The following is a 14,829-nucleotide window of genomic DNA, read 5'->3' on the forward strand; positions in this document are numbered from 1 at the left end:
AGGGGTAGGGGAGGCTGTATGCATATCAGGGGGGTGGCAGGGTTAGGGGAGATGGGTAGGGGTAGGGGAGGTTGTATGCGTGTCAAGGGGGGGGGGGGGGCGGGGGCGCCGGGATGGGGGAGATGGCTAGGGGTAGGGGAGGCTGTAGGCATGGGAGAACAGGTAGGTTTTGAGGTGGGATTTAAAAGTGAGAAGTGAGGGTGAGTCTCTGAGTGGTTGGGGGAGAGAGTTCCAGAGGCGGGGTGCAGCTCGTGAAAAGGCACGGTGACCGAAGCCTTTGAGTTTTGAGGGTGGGACAGTGAGGGGAACAATGGATGAGGATCGGAGGGTACGGGTAGGGCGGTGGGGGAGAAGGAGGTCAGTCAGGTAAGGGGGGGCCAGGCTATGGAGGGCTTTGTATGTGAGGATGAGGATTTTGAATTGGATGCGTTCTTTGATGGGGAGCCAGTGGAGAGAGTGGAGGACAGGAGTGATGTGGTCACGGGAGTGGGTGTTTGAAAGGAGGCGTGCAGCAGAGTTTTGGACCATCTGGAGTCTATGGAGGGAGCGGGAGGTGATGCCGGTGAGTAGGGAGTTGCAGTCGTCAAGGCGGGAGGAGATGAAGGCGTGGATGAGGGATTCAGCAGCGGACGGGGAGAGGCAGTGTCTGATTTTTGCTATGTTGCGGAGGTGGAAGTAGGAGGTCTTGACGATGGAGCTGACGTGGGGATCAAATGAGAGGGTGGGGTCCAGGATGAAGCCGAGGTTGCGAGCCAGGGGGGAGGGGGTGATGGTAGTGTCATCGATGGTGAGTGTGATGGGTCCGGTTTTATTGAGGGTGGATTTGGTGCCGATGAGGATGGCTTCGGTCTTTTCACTGTTGAGTTTGAGGAAGTTGTGTGTGAGCCAGGTTTTTATTGCTGAAATGCAGTTTTCGATGTGAGTGAGGGGTGGGTTCTGGGTGGAGTTTGTGGTGATGTAAATCTGGGTGTCATCGGCGTAGCAGTGGAAGTCCAGGTTGAATTGGCGGATGATGTGACCGAGGGGGAGTGTGTAGCAGAGGAAGAGCAGGGGGCCGAGGACTGAGCCTTGTGGGACCCCCTGTGTGACAGAGGAGGAGGAGGAGGTGTGACCGGAGAGGGAGATGAACTGATGTCTGTTGGTGAGGTAGGAGGTGAGCCAGTCCAGGGCGGTGCCCTCAACACCCAGTTGGCGCAGCCTTTGAAGGAGGATGGAGTGGGACACTGTGTCGAAGGCTGCGCTCAGGTCTAGTAGAACTAGGATGTTGAGGGCACCTGAGTCAGCGGAGGTGAGGAGATCGTTGATGACTTTGACCAGGGCTGTTTCAGTGCTGTGATGTGGGCGGAAGCCAGATTGAAGGGGTTCGTATAGTTTGTTGGATTGGAGGTGGGAGTGAAGTTGGGCAGCGACAGCGCGCTCTAGGGTTTTGGAGAAGAATGGTAGGTTGGAGATGGGGCGGTAGTTGGAGAGGTTGGCTGGGTCAAGAGTGGCCTACAGTGTTATCTTTACTAAGAGAATACGGTGGGCCTCACACCATCAGTCAGGTGTGTGTGTGTGTGTGTGTGTGGGGGGGGGGGGGGTGAGAAAGTCACAGGAAGAGCATTCGCACAGGAAAATGGTTTAATAATGCAAAAACATCTAGCACACTATACAAGCTATAATTACCAAAAGGAAGAAAATACAAGTCAAATCTATTAATCTTTGTACAAGCCACCTCTTTTCCAAAAAAGTAAAAACATTTTTCAAATTGCATTTATCATAACTTAGGCATCATAAAAATGAATTTAAAAAAGCTAACAAGCTCATATAAAATGTACTTAAAACCCAAAGTTGTGGCATGCATAAAAAAAATGTTGGAAAGACAATCAAATTCGGACCTCCAGCAGCACCAGCGCCAGGTACTGGATGAAGAGCAGCGCGTCCACCATCGACGTCGCGTACTCCACGATGCCCCGGTAGTCGCGCTCCTGCGGCTCCAGCACGCGCACGCCGTAGAACAGCCAGTAGGACGCCACGAACAGGAACACCAGCACCATCAGCAGGCAGCGGAAGACGAAGAAGCGCGGCAGCGTGGAGCGCGGCGGCCGCAGGAACAGCGCCCAGGAGGAGATGAGCAGCACCAGCAGCTTGAAGGCCAGGGAGAGGTAGAGGCCCTCGCAGGGCGTGCCGCAGGTGTCCAGGGCGTCGCGCCACAGCACCTGGGGGAGGACCAGGAAGGCCAGCGGGGTGACCAGGGTGAAGAGGCCCAGGCAGCCGCCCAGCACGGGGCCCTGGAAGCGCCGGCACTCCAGGGCGGACGACTCCTCCAGCTCCTTGGAGACGCGCGTCAGGTCCTCGTTGGACACGCTGTGCTCCGACGTGCCCGTCCGGACGGTGGTGGTCTCGCCCCAGTTGTCGTCCTGGGGAGGGGGGAGGGGGGGGGGCCTTGCATCATCATTATCTTGGGTGGCAGGTCAGCGCACGGAGGGATAGAGAGAGATACGAACTAGATACGTCTATTTTGATGGCTGTGTGTTGTCTGGTTCTTGACACCTCGGAACAGAAAGCATCAGTGCAGTTAGCAGGAAGTCAAGGGCTTACAGTGTCCGTTTTAATGTCAAAGCTCTAACCCCGGTAACCACACGCCAGGCCCTCCCCTCCCCCTCCCCCAGAATTGTCCATGACTTATGCAACAGAGATAGTGTAGATAGTGAAAAAGTACTGCAATATATACACCCATTTCTGATGCATAAGATTGCTGCTAATGTACGTTATTCATGCATTTTGTTACACATGGAGGGAAATTGTAATTCAAAGGTGGGTATTCATTTTCTGATGAACTTTTGATGGATATAGACCACAGCAGCCAATCATGTAACTAAAAGCTCAATCCAATATAGCGTGAGGAACATTTTACAGAAGGCTTGACGCGAGCTTTCATTTTAATGCACGAGGGTGTTGGCCTGGTGTTGCTGCATTAAGCAGTCGTCACAAAAGGACACATACACTGTGTAGCAGGGGAGGCTGGTGGAGGCAGAAATCGGAGGACTGGCTCATTGTCGTGCATGGAAACGGTATGAGGAATGGTATCAGACACAATGATCCCATCCTCTGATTTCTACCTCCACCAGCCTCCCCTGATGTGTAGGACGGTGATGCATGTACAGAAGGTTTCACTATACTGTATACAGGCTTGGAGCAAGACCACATTAAATATGACCAGGAAAAGGGACTTTCTGAGACTTCAATGTCTTAGTCCAAGTTACTGTTTCGACATGTCTTCCACTAAGTTCTGGCTAAACATTGAGAAACAGGCTGAGATAAGATAGCTTCCTCTTTCTGTGTGGACTTCCCATTTACAATGATTTAGTTTGTCTTTAGAAGGCCTACAGTGTTATCTTTACTAAGAGAATACGGTGGGCGTCACACCATCAGTCAGGTGTGTGTGTGTGTGTGTGTGTGTGTGGGCGGGGGGGTGAGAAAGTCACAGGAAGAGCATTCGCACAGGAAAATGGTTTAATAATGCAAAAACATCTAGCACACTATACAAGCTACAATTACCAAAAAGGAAGAAAATACAAGTCAAATCTACAAATCTTTGTACAAGCCACCTCTTTTCCAAAAAAAGTAAAAACATTTTTAAAATTGCATTTATCATAACTTAGGCATCATAAAAATGAATTTAAAAAAAGCAAACAAGCTCATATAAAATGTACTTAAAACCCAAAGCTGTAGCATGCATAAAAAATGTTTGGAAAGACAATCATTTGCAGTTAGTCCTTCGGGGGTAATTATCATCATTCATGTCAAACCAGTTCTGAGTGTTGTTCGTTTCGTCTGTAGTGCACTACTCTTAGAGACGTGGATGGCATTTCAGTTAAAACTGCTTCAATTAACTGGAAGTAACTGGCAGTTACACTGTGGCTCAGATCCAAAGCTAGATAGACACCAGGGGAGGCTGACTGGAGGTCGACATCTTGGGACGGGGCTCGTTGTTAATGTATACTAAACATGTGTTTAATACCATCCCGTAACGTTTAATACCGTTCCATGCATTCCAATGAGCCTCCTCCGTCCTCTGATGTCTCCCTCCACCCAGACTCCCCCGATAAAGACACACAATATTCTGGGAACGGACGTAGTCTCAACAACACAGGCTACCAGTTACTGTGCATCTGGGTTAGAAGGACCTTCAGAGGTTTATAGTGGTCAGAGTAGTGGTTCTTCGCCAGAGCACATTCATATTCACACATGTAGTAAGTAAGAGAATAAGGCTGTTGCTTGGATGCAGCATTCAGAATCATAACTGTGCATAACTGTTTTTGTTTTTGTTTTGTTTTGTTTTTCAACGTGGCACAATCTGGTGATCTGCTACGACTGCCACGGACCTGCAGTGAGGCTACAATCACACGTCTCTGGTCAAGAGTGGTCTTGGGTGGAGGAGGTGAAGAACAACGGGGGCGAATCACAAGAGGGAAGAGCGAGTCCGTTCTTTAAAAAGAAAAAAAAAGAAGAAAAAAAAAAGAAAAGAAAAAGAACAGCTTCATGACGCCATTATGGCTTCTTCAGACCGTCTCTGTGGAGAGAAAGAGAGTCTGAGGCTGGAATGTAATTCACAGACCGTCTCTTTCTACCTCAAGTGTGATAACAGGACCGTGTGAAATGTAACGAGACGAGAGCCACATTATATTTGGAATCTACGACTCGATTACAACTCTATCTGAGATAGGTGTTTGGGAGTCGGACACAGTTACGACAAGCTCAGGAATGTAGCTCCTTTGTAAACAGAGGGAGAGACAGTTAGGCCCGACAGGCAACAACATATACCTTATTAATTCAATGCACATACATCCTGTAATAAAAAAAATAAAAAGGTCACACCCCTAAATAAAAAAACAGGCCACTCTCCTAATCGTGTCAAGCACAACACACACTGGCACCCAGCGGTAAGGCCTATACCAACTTTGCTGTGTTGTGTGCGGGTTTCTCTGATTGGTCCATTTGTAAGACATCAGGAAGGGGAAACCAGAGAGCAATCTCTGGCAATCCCCCCCCCTAGTGGCCAGATAGAGAACCTGTCGTGGTGGTGAGTTTACACAGCCATGTATTCCAGTGGTTGCAGTAAAAGATGAAAAATCGACAAAATCGTGAAAAAATAAAAAATAAACTCCCTTAGGAAAAGAAGGGAATTTGACAGTGTGTCATAAAGACATTACTTTACAACACAGAGACACAGTATGAGCAAGGCATCCATCTTCTGTTTTGGGGCGGAACTTTTTTTTTTAGCTTATCACAAGGCAGATAACATCTACAACGATGGTTCAATGGAAGGTTCATCACTTGATGATCTACTTCAGTATCCCCCCCCCCCCCCGTGTAGCCAATGACATCAGCTCTCCACTGGCCCCGCCTCTAAACCGAGGTTTCAGACTGCAGCCTCATGACAAACTTGTGGCTCTTGGGGTCGATAAACTCCTCCCCGAGATGCAGGAAGGGGAGGGGCGTCACCGTGACAACCAGAGAGAAGTCCAGGCGGCGCAGGCAGAAGACCAGACCCTGACGCAGGGCTGAGGTCACCGGCTCCTCGCTGACTAGTGTCCACTGGCGCCCCCTGCCGGTCTCACGCTGGTACTGCATGGTGGGGCCTGGGCTGATGTATCGCTCCAGGAAAGCCTGAGAGAGAGAAATGTTTTTTTCCATGTCTTTTTTATTATCTTATTCATTATCTCATTAAATATTTATCTATATATACAGTATATTCTATCATTTTACTTGATTTTTTTTAATCTGTTTACTTTTCTCCTCTTGATTAATCTTTTTAATGCTGTATGTAAAGCACTTTGAACTGCCCCTGTTGTATGAAATGTGCGCTATACAAATAAACGTGCCTTGCCCTGTACACACTGGGAGTGTTAGCATGTCGATCACTGTGTGTGTGTGTGTGTGTGTGTGTGTGTGCAGCCTACACATTCTAATCTCTCTGGTCTAGGAGGCCGTAACGACGAGAGTCCGTCAGTCTCACCTTGGGGGTCATGTTGTGTGTGTGTCAGTCTCACCTTGGGGGTCATGTTGTGTGTCAGTCTCACCTTGGGGGTCATGTTGTGTGTGATGCAGAACTGCAGGTGTGAGAGGATGCTCTCCATGCTGTGGTAGGGCTGCTGGCGGGTGGTCCTCAGGTACTTCTGCATGGCCCGGGCCATGGGGGCGAAGATGGCCTGGGCCGCCTCCCGGGGGTCCATCACCTCCCGCGGGTGTTTGGGCGACGTCGCCGCGGGGTCGTCGTCCTGGAGACGCTTGATGTGGGTGAAGGCCTCCTCCACCGCCACCACCAGCCTGAGGACACAACAGTCATCATCATCATCATCATCATCATCTTCATCATCTTCGTCTTCGTCGTCATCAGGAGAGGAACGGCCAAGACAGCGAGGGAGGACAGGGGGAAGGGGGAATGACCGACTGAGTCTTATCATTCTTCTCTTCTCACCCCCCCTCCCTCCCTAGAGTGTAGGGGGGGATAGGAAGAGAAGAGAAGACCCCCCCACCCCAAACTCCCCCATGCCCCCCCCCCTTCTCAGGCCTATGACGCCTCCTCATCTGCCCCCCCCCCCCATGGCACCCCACAGCCCCAGGCCTGTGACACCCCTCACCTGGCCTTGCGCTTGCGGACCCGGCGCTCCATCTCGGCCTCCTCGTAGTAGTACTCGTTGTGGGAGTTGTCCCTCCGGCGGGCGGCGGCGGCGATCATGGCTCGGGATTGGCTGCTGGAGTTGTTGGTGCTGCTCTCTGCTGAGCAACGCATCAGTCAGTCAGAGGGGCGGGTGGACGGACAAATGGATGGGTTTACAGAATGAGAGACGGATAGAGAGAGAGAGATGAAGAGGGTGTATAACAGGAGAGGCTGGTGGCAGGTAGTAATCGGAGGACGGGCTCATTGTAACGCATGGAATGGAATGAGGACACGTGCGGGTTTGATACCATTCCTCATTCCGTTCCATGTGGAGGAGCCATTTATGTTTATTGTTGGCATGTCATATTATTTTGCAGTATTATCTTGGACATTGGTCTTTAGAAGAACAGAGTTATATATGTCTGGGCACAGATGACAGGAAATGGGAGGCACAGGTAGAGGAGAGCACACAGTTCTCACCAGACCAGGAACAGACCAACACACTACAGCTTGCAACAATAGAATTGGAAACAAACCGGATATATTCATCTTTTTGGACTTGGACTGCTTGACACCTCAAAAAACAACAAACTAAGCTGCATCCACCGACTGGAAAATCATGTTGTACTGGTATATGTAATAATAATAATAATAGTTCTATTCGCCATGCAATCAACTTGTCAGTCAATTGTTTTGAATTTGGTATTTTCTGCCCTAGGCACAGGGTGTCGGCGCCCCTGGAGCAATTAGGGGTTAAGTGCCTTGCTCAAGGGCACATGCAGCTCCCTCCTAAGGCGGGGATCGAACCAGTGACTTTCCAATTGCCACTCGAACCTCTAGGCTCCCGCCGCCACCCATACGGATGCGTAAGATCACTCCTAGCCTACCTGTGTAATAAAACGCTAAATAGAAAATCGCTGTGGCTGTATTACCGTCCAGGGAGTAGACTTTGAAGCCAGACATCTTCTTGGTGAGGATGGACTTGGGCAGGTTGAGCAGGGCGGGGTTGTAGACGGAGAAGTCAGTGTAGTACTGATCCAGCACCCACACGGCCGCTCTCTGGATGCTGCAACACAGAGATACCATCCAGGTTCATGTCCACACTGTCACAGTCAGCCTACGGGCCATGATGATATAACCGTAATACATCTTTAAAAGTATGAATGATCTCTGTTACCATGGTAACAAGAACTCCCATCCTATAGATCAGCATCATCAACACCACCACCACCGCCGCCCTACTACTGTGCACGCACGCACGTGCACACACACACAGACAGACAGAGACACACACACACGACACATGAACGACACACACAGACAGACAGACAGAGACACACACATGACACACACAGATAGACAGACAGACACACACGACACACACACACAGACTTACCTGAGGTGTCCCACGTTGTAGAAGCGGCTGGCCCCGTCCGTGGTCCTCACCACCTTCAGACAGAAGGCGGGCTGCAGGTGCCGGACCTCCAGCAGCACCAGCGCCAGGTACTGGATGAAGAGCAGCGCGTCCACCAGCGACGCCGCGTACTCCACGATGCCCCGGTAGTCGCGCTCCTGCGGCTCCAGCACGCGCACGCCGTAGAACAGCCAGTAGGACGCCACGAACAGGAACACCAGCACCATCAGCAGGCAGCGGAAGACGAAGAAGCGCGGCAGCGTGGAGCGCGGCGGCCGCAGGAACAGCGCCCAGGAGGAGATGAGCAGCACCAGCAGCTTGAAGGCCAGGGAGAGGTAGAGGCCCTCGCAGGGCGTGCCGCAGGTGTCCAGGGTGTCGCGCCACAGCACCTGGGGGAGGATCAGGAAGGCCAGCGGGGTGACCAGGGCGAAGAGGCCCAGGCAGCCGCCCAGCACGGGGCCCAGGAAGCGCCGGCACTCCAGGGGGGACGACTCCTCCAGCTCCTTGGAGACGCGCGTCAGGTCCTCGTTGGACACGCTGTGCTCCGACGTGCCCGTCCGGACGGTGGTGGTCTCGCCCCAGTTGTCGTCCTTGGGGAGGGGGAGGGGGAGGGGGGTCAGGGGAGACATACGAGAGAGAGCGTGAGGGATGGGTGGGGGGGGGAGGGGGAGACAGAGGCAGTATCAGGGAGATGTGGGGTGGTGGTGGGCTAGTGGATAGTGGGTTGGACTGGTGATCAGTCCAAATCCCACCTAGGAACACTGACACTAGTGAGTTTGGCACTTAGCCCTAAATTACTCCAGGGAGACCGTCCCTGTGATCTCTAATTGTAAGTCGCTTTGGATAAAAGCGTGTGCTAAACGGTTAAAAATGTCAACGCAGATATGAAAGAGGCACTGAGATCACAGAGAAGAACGGAAAGTATCGGATCTCGGAGTGAGAGAGAGAGAGACATTGGACGTGAAGACACGCGTCGGAGAGGTTGAGATCTGAATGGGTCAGGAACTATGAGATGCGGTGGCTGAGGGAGGAACGTGTGGGCGGCGGCGGGGCGGGGGGGGGGGGTGTTTAGAGAAAAAACAAAGAAGGCAGTGATTCCTGACCCTGTCATCCCCGCGGGTGGACTCTGCGTCTAGGAGGGGCTCGCCTGGAGCCTGGATGGTGACAGACTTGTCCCCGCGGCTGCTGCCATCCCTGCTCTTGGAGCGGTGCCTGTCCCTGCGATCCCTGGAGGACAAACACAGGAACTGGTGACCGGAGTGTTTCACTCAAATGTGTGTAGAATGACAATTCAAGCGGACAGGTGTGTGTGTGTGTGTGTGTGTGTGAGGGTAGGTGTGTGTGTAAGTAGGTAGGTAGGTGTACATAGTTAGGTGTGTGTGTGTGTGTAGGTAGGCAGCTGTGTGTGTGTGTGTGTGTGTGTGTGTAGGTGTGTGTAGGTGTGTGTGTGTGTGTGTGTGTGTGTAGGTATGTGTGTGTGTCTATCCATCTCATACCTGTGCTTGCGGGAGCTGCGTGAGTGGCCCGACTTGTAGGAGTAGCCCGAGTACTGCGACTCGTTGTCCATGTCTCGGGCCGGTGGGCGGGGCTTGAGGACCCCTCCTCCCCCCGTGCCTCGTTCCCCGGTTCCGCCCAGCTGTCTCTTGCGCTCGGCGATGGACTTGGTGGACAAGGCCAGAGGCAGTTTCAACAGCTCAACCTTACTCCTGAGGGAATCTATCTTGGAGGCCGGAGGAGAGGGAGAGGGAGCGGGAGGGAGAGCAGAGAGAGAGAGAAAGAGAGAGAGATTGTGGACTAGAGGAAGGAGGGGCGGTAGAAGAAAAGCTAGATTAAAAAGGGGAGAGGGGTGGGATAAGGGAGTAGAAGATAGGTCCTGAAATAGAACAGAGGAGGATAGAATTAGTGGGGAAAAAAACAGTGACAGGCCAACCCACACTCCTCGTTTGAAGAAGAGTTACAGCTGAAATGTGATAACATCAACATCAACTTGTAATCACTCAAGTGTGGGTCTATAAAAACGACTTCATCTACGCTGGCGTCTGACCTCGTCCTCCCGTCGGCGGTAGAAACCCCGGCAGCTGACAGACATCAGCAGGGTAATATGAGCCACCCAGGCACTAATGTAACCAATCAACTGTCTACACGGTTCCCAACGCCAACTCCCACGCACTGACCGTGACGATATGAACACCCCCCACCTCCCCTCCCTCCCTCACGGTCTTACGCCAAGTAAAATGTCCCAAATTGAGATCGAGTCTAAAATACTCTTATCATTCTGTCGTTTGGAATTTCTGCCACTTTTGATCATGGGGGGTCATGGCAAAATACCTAGAATAGCTTGAAATGAGCGTAATGAGGATCTCAGACCCCCCCCCCCCCTTGTGTCAATGCAAAAAAAGCAACAAATCTCACTCACAGGACCCTCTGGAAGTTGCCATCCCTGCATCTAACCTGGGTTGTCTGAGTGACCCAAGACTGTGTTATCCACCGAAGCTAACCCCTAAAACGCAAGCATCAACCTCAGCAGCGCGTGTGTGTGTGTGGCGGAATTGCTGCGGCTCTCACTGTTACAGCTTCCACACTGGCTGTGTGTCTTCTGTGGCTCTAACTGCGGAGCTGCTACTGCCAGCCCTATCTTTGTACGTTGAGTTTTGCCTACAACGTGCACGGCACACGGGAAAATAAATAAATAAATAGGCGAGTCCTAATCTCTAGATGGCGTGCCGCGGCAGCCAGCGTGACACGCTTGAGACGCACGCCTCACACTCGCTCTATGGCTGCTCCAACCCGTTAACAACGCCGAAATTAAACGCACACGCGCTGCTGAGGTTGAGGCGTGTTTTAGGGGTAAAGCCTAAAGCCTTGGTTTTGGCTCTGGCTGCCACATCAACGTCTTCAGCCTCATCACATGAGTGGAGCGTAGCTCTGCAAACCATAAGTCTGCCATGAGCTTCTAAGTTTCAGGCAAGCCCTACAGTTCTCTCTGATACAAAGGCGGCCATATTGGATTACTGTGTTTTCACAAACTTGTTTGCCCTCTCTCGCTCTCTCTCCCTTCCCACCCACCCCCCATCTCACATTCCCTCTTGGTCTCCCTTGGTCCCCTGGGTAACAGGGCCTCCCCGCTGCCATGGTGATGAAAGAGGGTGTTCAGCTGGAGGGGATTTGAGGTTGACAGTTACCATGGAAACATGACCTTATGGCACCCTCCCTTACTCTGAGAAACATGTTCCCCAAAAACAGTCAGAAAAGTCATACAGGCCGACGTCCGTCACACGCTCAATTGATAAGGGGCGGGGCCTGTCATGTTAATTGGAGGCTCCGATCTGTCTTGTGGGGGATATAATTAGTATCCAATGTCTTACAGGTCATTAAATGAAGCAACAAACTCCATTCAAGCTGCCATTCGATTCTTGATTTCCCTCCCTCTAAACAAGACAGTATATATACCGGTGTGTGTGTGTGTGTCTCTCTATGAGACTCTATGCGACTATATTGACTTACACATCTTAGGAAGTGGCCCATTGGCTCCACCAATAAACCATCTTTCTTACCCTTTGTAACGACCCATAAAACCCCCTGGAGCTGCACTCTACCCTGGTGTTGAACTCCAGCTCTCGTCACATGCTGATAAGGAGCACTATCAATAATCTCCACCGGAGCCCTGGTGCAGCCTTAGGCCGGAGATAGGCCCGCAGCTCATTCTGCTGCTGTGTCAAGTCAAGTCAAGTCGATCTGTATTCGTCTAGCGGGCGGGTGTGGCAAGCAGCACGCAGAATAGAGAGCTATACAATATCATGTGTTTCAAGGAGATGTGGCCTGAAAATAGGGAGGACAGTACAAAGACAGCATAGTTTAAACAAGAGGCCCACGATACATAGCCTGGTCATTAGACCTGTAGCTTGCTTGCATGAAGCCAATAGTCGCCACGATCTGAACTTGAGTCTAAAAGATACGGCTGCTTGTCTGCTCGATATTGAGGGGTACGATGAACACAGGGGAGGCTGGTAGAGGTGGAAATCAGAGGGCGGGGCTTGTAGTAATGCATGGAATTCAACGGCACGAGGAACGGTATCGAACACGATGTCTACCTCCATCAGGCTCTCCACGGGACCAACACCAGATCAAGGTGTAGCCTAGGTGTGGTCTGCTGTGCTGGAGAAACGGACGGATAGGGTTTCATTTTCATCCTTCACCCCCCCCCCCCTCCCCCAGGGTCCTGTGACCTAGTTAATGAACTGTGGTGCCTGGACTCCTCTGTCCCTCTCATGCCAACCTCGCTCGACCACATCACCGTCATGTCCGACAGAGACCTATTTATAGCAAACCAAGTTACATACAAATGAAAAAACAAAACATGTACACATGCGCTCAGATTCTCTCTCAGAGGCAGATGCATCTGGCTGTCTGCGCCGGTAGGGCGTTTACTCACAGACACAGAACCTCGAATGGAAAAACTAAAACCAAATCCTAAATCGGCCATGTCCGATTACAGTAGCATGTAACAAAGGTACACAGGCAGAATAATCTGGTGCCGTAGTCTGACGTTAGGGAACACGGTCCCCGTCTGGTCTGCCTGTTCTCTGGAGCCGACGCCAAAGGCAAAGCTTTTCTGAAGGAGTAAGTGATCATGCATGGCTCATTAACTCCCAGGGAGGATCACAGGCTCCTTCTGTCCATTCAGTACAGTACATTAGCTGGAGAAGACACAACCCATCTTTCTGCCTGCCTTTCTCTTAATGGCGCTTTGTGAGTGTAATGGGGAGGCAAGTCATTCCAGTAACCAACCGTACACACACACACACAGACTATTCAAAGCCAGTTCCTCCTGTTTCATAAAACGATCAAATCTTAAACTCTTTATCGAATGTGGCAGTAGAAAAAGAACAAACAAGCTACCGTGGTGGAATAGCTATAGGCTCATCTGTCAGATGATTAATCTCTTCGAAAAACCCATGGAACCAGGGAAATGGCAACTGCGAAAACAAGCACACACCCATCTCCGGTGGGAGAGCATGAGGGGCCACACACACACACACACACACACACAGCTGAATACAGTGACAAGAGAGAAGCAACTGAAAAATGAGACAACTGCAACGCTCAACCTTTGTGCCCATTTGCTAGGAAATGGGGCAGGTGTGGGGGCGCAAATCTGACAGACAGGGAGTGGCCAAACCAAACAGACCCTGGGCCCTAACGGACAGAGACTTGGTATACTATTGTTGTAAGAGTAGAAAGACAGTTAGCACAAGCACAGCTAACTATTCTGACATCATATCAGAGCCCTTGGGTTGGGTTCGAGCTGACCCACTGTGCCTTAGCTTTGGGTATCTATAGACCTGTTTGTTTGGAGAGTCACAGGCAGCTGCGATAATAGCCTGGGAATTCTCAAACAGGCCAACAAAACCTATGAGAGTCAATGAGTGAAAAGAAAAGACTGTTAGTTGGGGGTCAAATACAGCCTTTTGGGAATGATAAGACATTGTGTTGATGAATTGAATGTAATTTGTTACAGTTTGTTCAAGGGATTTTTAACTTGAATCTTCTAGTAGTCCTTCTGAAGTTTGTAACACATTCTTTGAAATGGAAATAATGGCTCATCTGAGATCTGACACTAACACGCCTAGAGCTGCTTTGATCGTTTTTTACAGCCACATGAAAACACAATTAAAACCTCATTTCGTTGCGTTTCTAACATGCGGCACTGAGACCAAAACCGTGTAACACATTTGTAGCAACCACACTCTGCAGAATCCGACACAATGCAGGGCTCTCAAGTCTCACGCATTGGGCGCGTGAGACACACGCATTTCAACCCGTTCACACGCTGCATTTCAAACCCTTGTGTCTCACGCCCAATGCGTGAGACTTGAGAGCCCTTGCAATGTAACAACGTTAGCCGAAACAAACAGTGTCTGGCCGGGTGGAACGGGGTCTGGCCGTGGAAGCAAGCACCATTAATTATTGAACGATTTCCTTCCAACAACCACAAAGGATCGAAGGAAACAATGTGCCTACTAGACTCGTGTAACCCAAAAATAAATAAGTAAGACATTAAAGTGTTTGTTTGAAAAAGAGACCGGCGAATAAATGAGTTATGTTATGAATGCCCAGTTATGCGGCGTAAAGCGAGATCTGGTGTCCTCCATTATGAGGGTTTATGGCAAACAATGGGACGAGAGAGTCCCCGGCCACTATCCATTCTTTTCAGGGCGATCGGTTTCCCCCGATAGATAGCGAACCACTTTTCCTTTCCCGTTTTGGTGGAAAAGGGGGACGCTTTAAGTTCTATGAATGAAAGAAAGCAACACTTCAACAAAAACACCAACCTTTTTGCGGAAAAAAATCGCACGATCGCCCAAACGTGTTCCTCAGTGCCAAGTTCCCATGCCGTAGCGATGAGGATAGCTGATCTCTCCCGAATTTGCTGCTGGGGGGTAGTCCCCTTACAAACCTCACGTTCAAAATGTGGTTAGATCGCTACGTGGCCCTCTGTGGAAATAACAATAGGCCCGATCAGGACAGGGGTCCGATCTAAAGTTCCCCGTCTGCTGCTCGAGTGAAAACCCACTGCCTTTTGGCCGACTTATTGTTCCGGGGACATGAGATCTCTCTCTCCCCCCCGCGCCTAATTTATTTCTCTCTCTTACCTCCAATGTCTACACATCTTTGACTGTTCACATCAACGCTGAGGTAGCCCCCTTTCTTTCCACGCCAAAATACAACTTACTTATTCCAAAATATCCATTCAGGTATTTTCTCTTCA

The 14,829-nt window shown here is 50.7% G+C and overlaps 1 protein-coding gene across 1 annotated transcript; it reads right to left on the reverse strand.

The window, feature by feature from the left end:
• Nucleotides 1-5,391: 5,391 nt before the first annotated feature.
• On the reverse strand, nucleotides 5,392-9,642 carry LOC308171554 (vang-like protein 2; the record flags this gene model as incomplete). The annotated part of the gene is made up of 7 exons (XM_080546420.1): nucleotides 9,557-9,642; nucleotides 9,164-9,287; nucleotides 8,043-8,650; nucleotides 7,579-7,712; nucleotides 6,627-6,765; nucleotides 6,066-6,312; nucleotides 5,392-5,652 (listed from the first exon to the last, which is right to left on the reverse strand). Exons 1-7 carry the CDS (start codon nucleotides 9,625-9,627, stop codon nucleotides 5,392-5,394), a joined length of 1,584 nt encoding a protein of 527 aa, XP_080402546.1. The 5' UTR covers nucleotides 9,628-9,642.
• Nucleotides 9,643-14,829: the final 5,187 nt, after the last annotated feature.

This window comes from Nansenia antarctica (assembly GCF_963989245.1).
Source record: "Nansenia antarctica genome assembly, chromosome: 16".
In the NCBI taxonomy this organism is placed as follows: Eukaryota; Metazoa; Chordata; class Actinopteri; order Argentiniformes; family Microstomatidae; genus Nansenia; species Nansenia antarctica.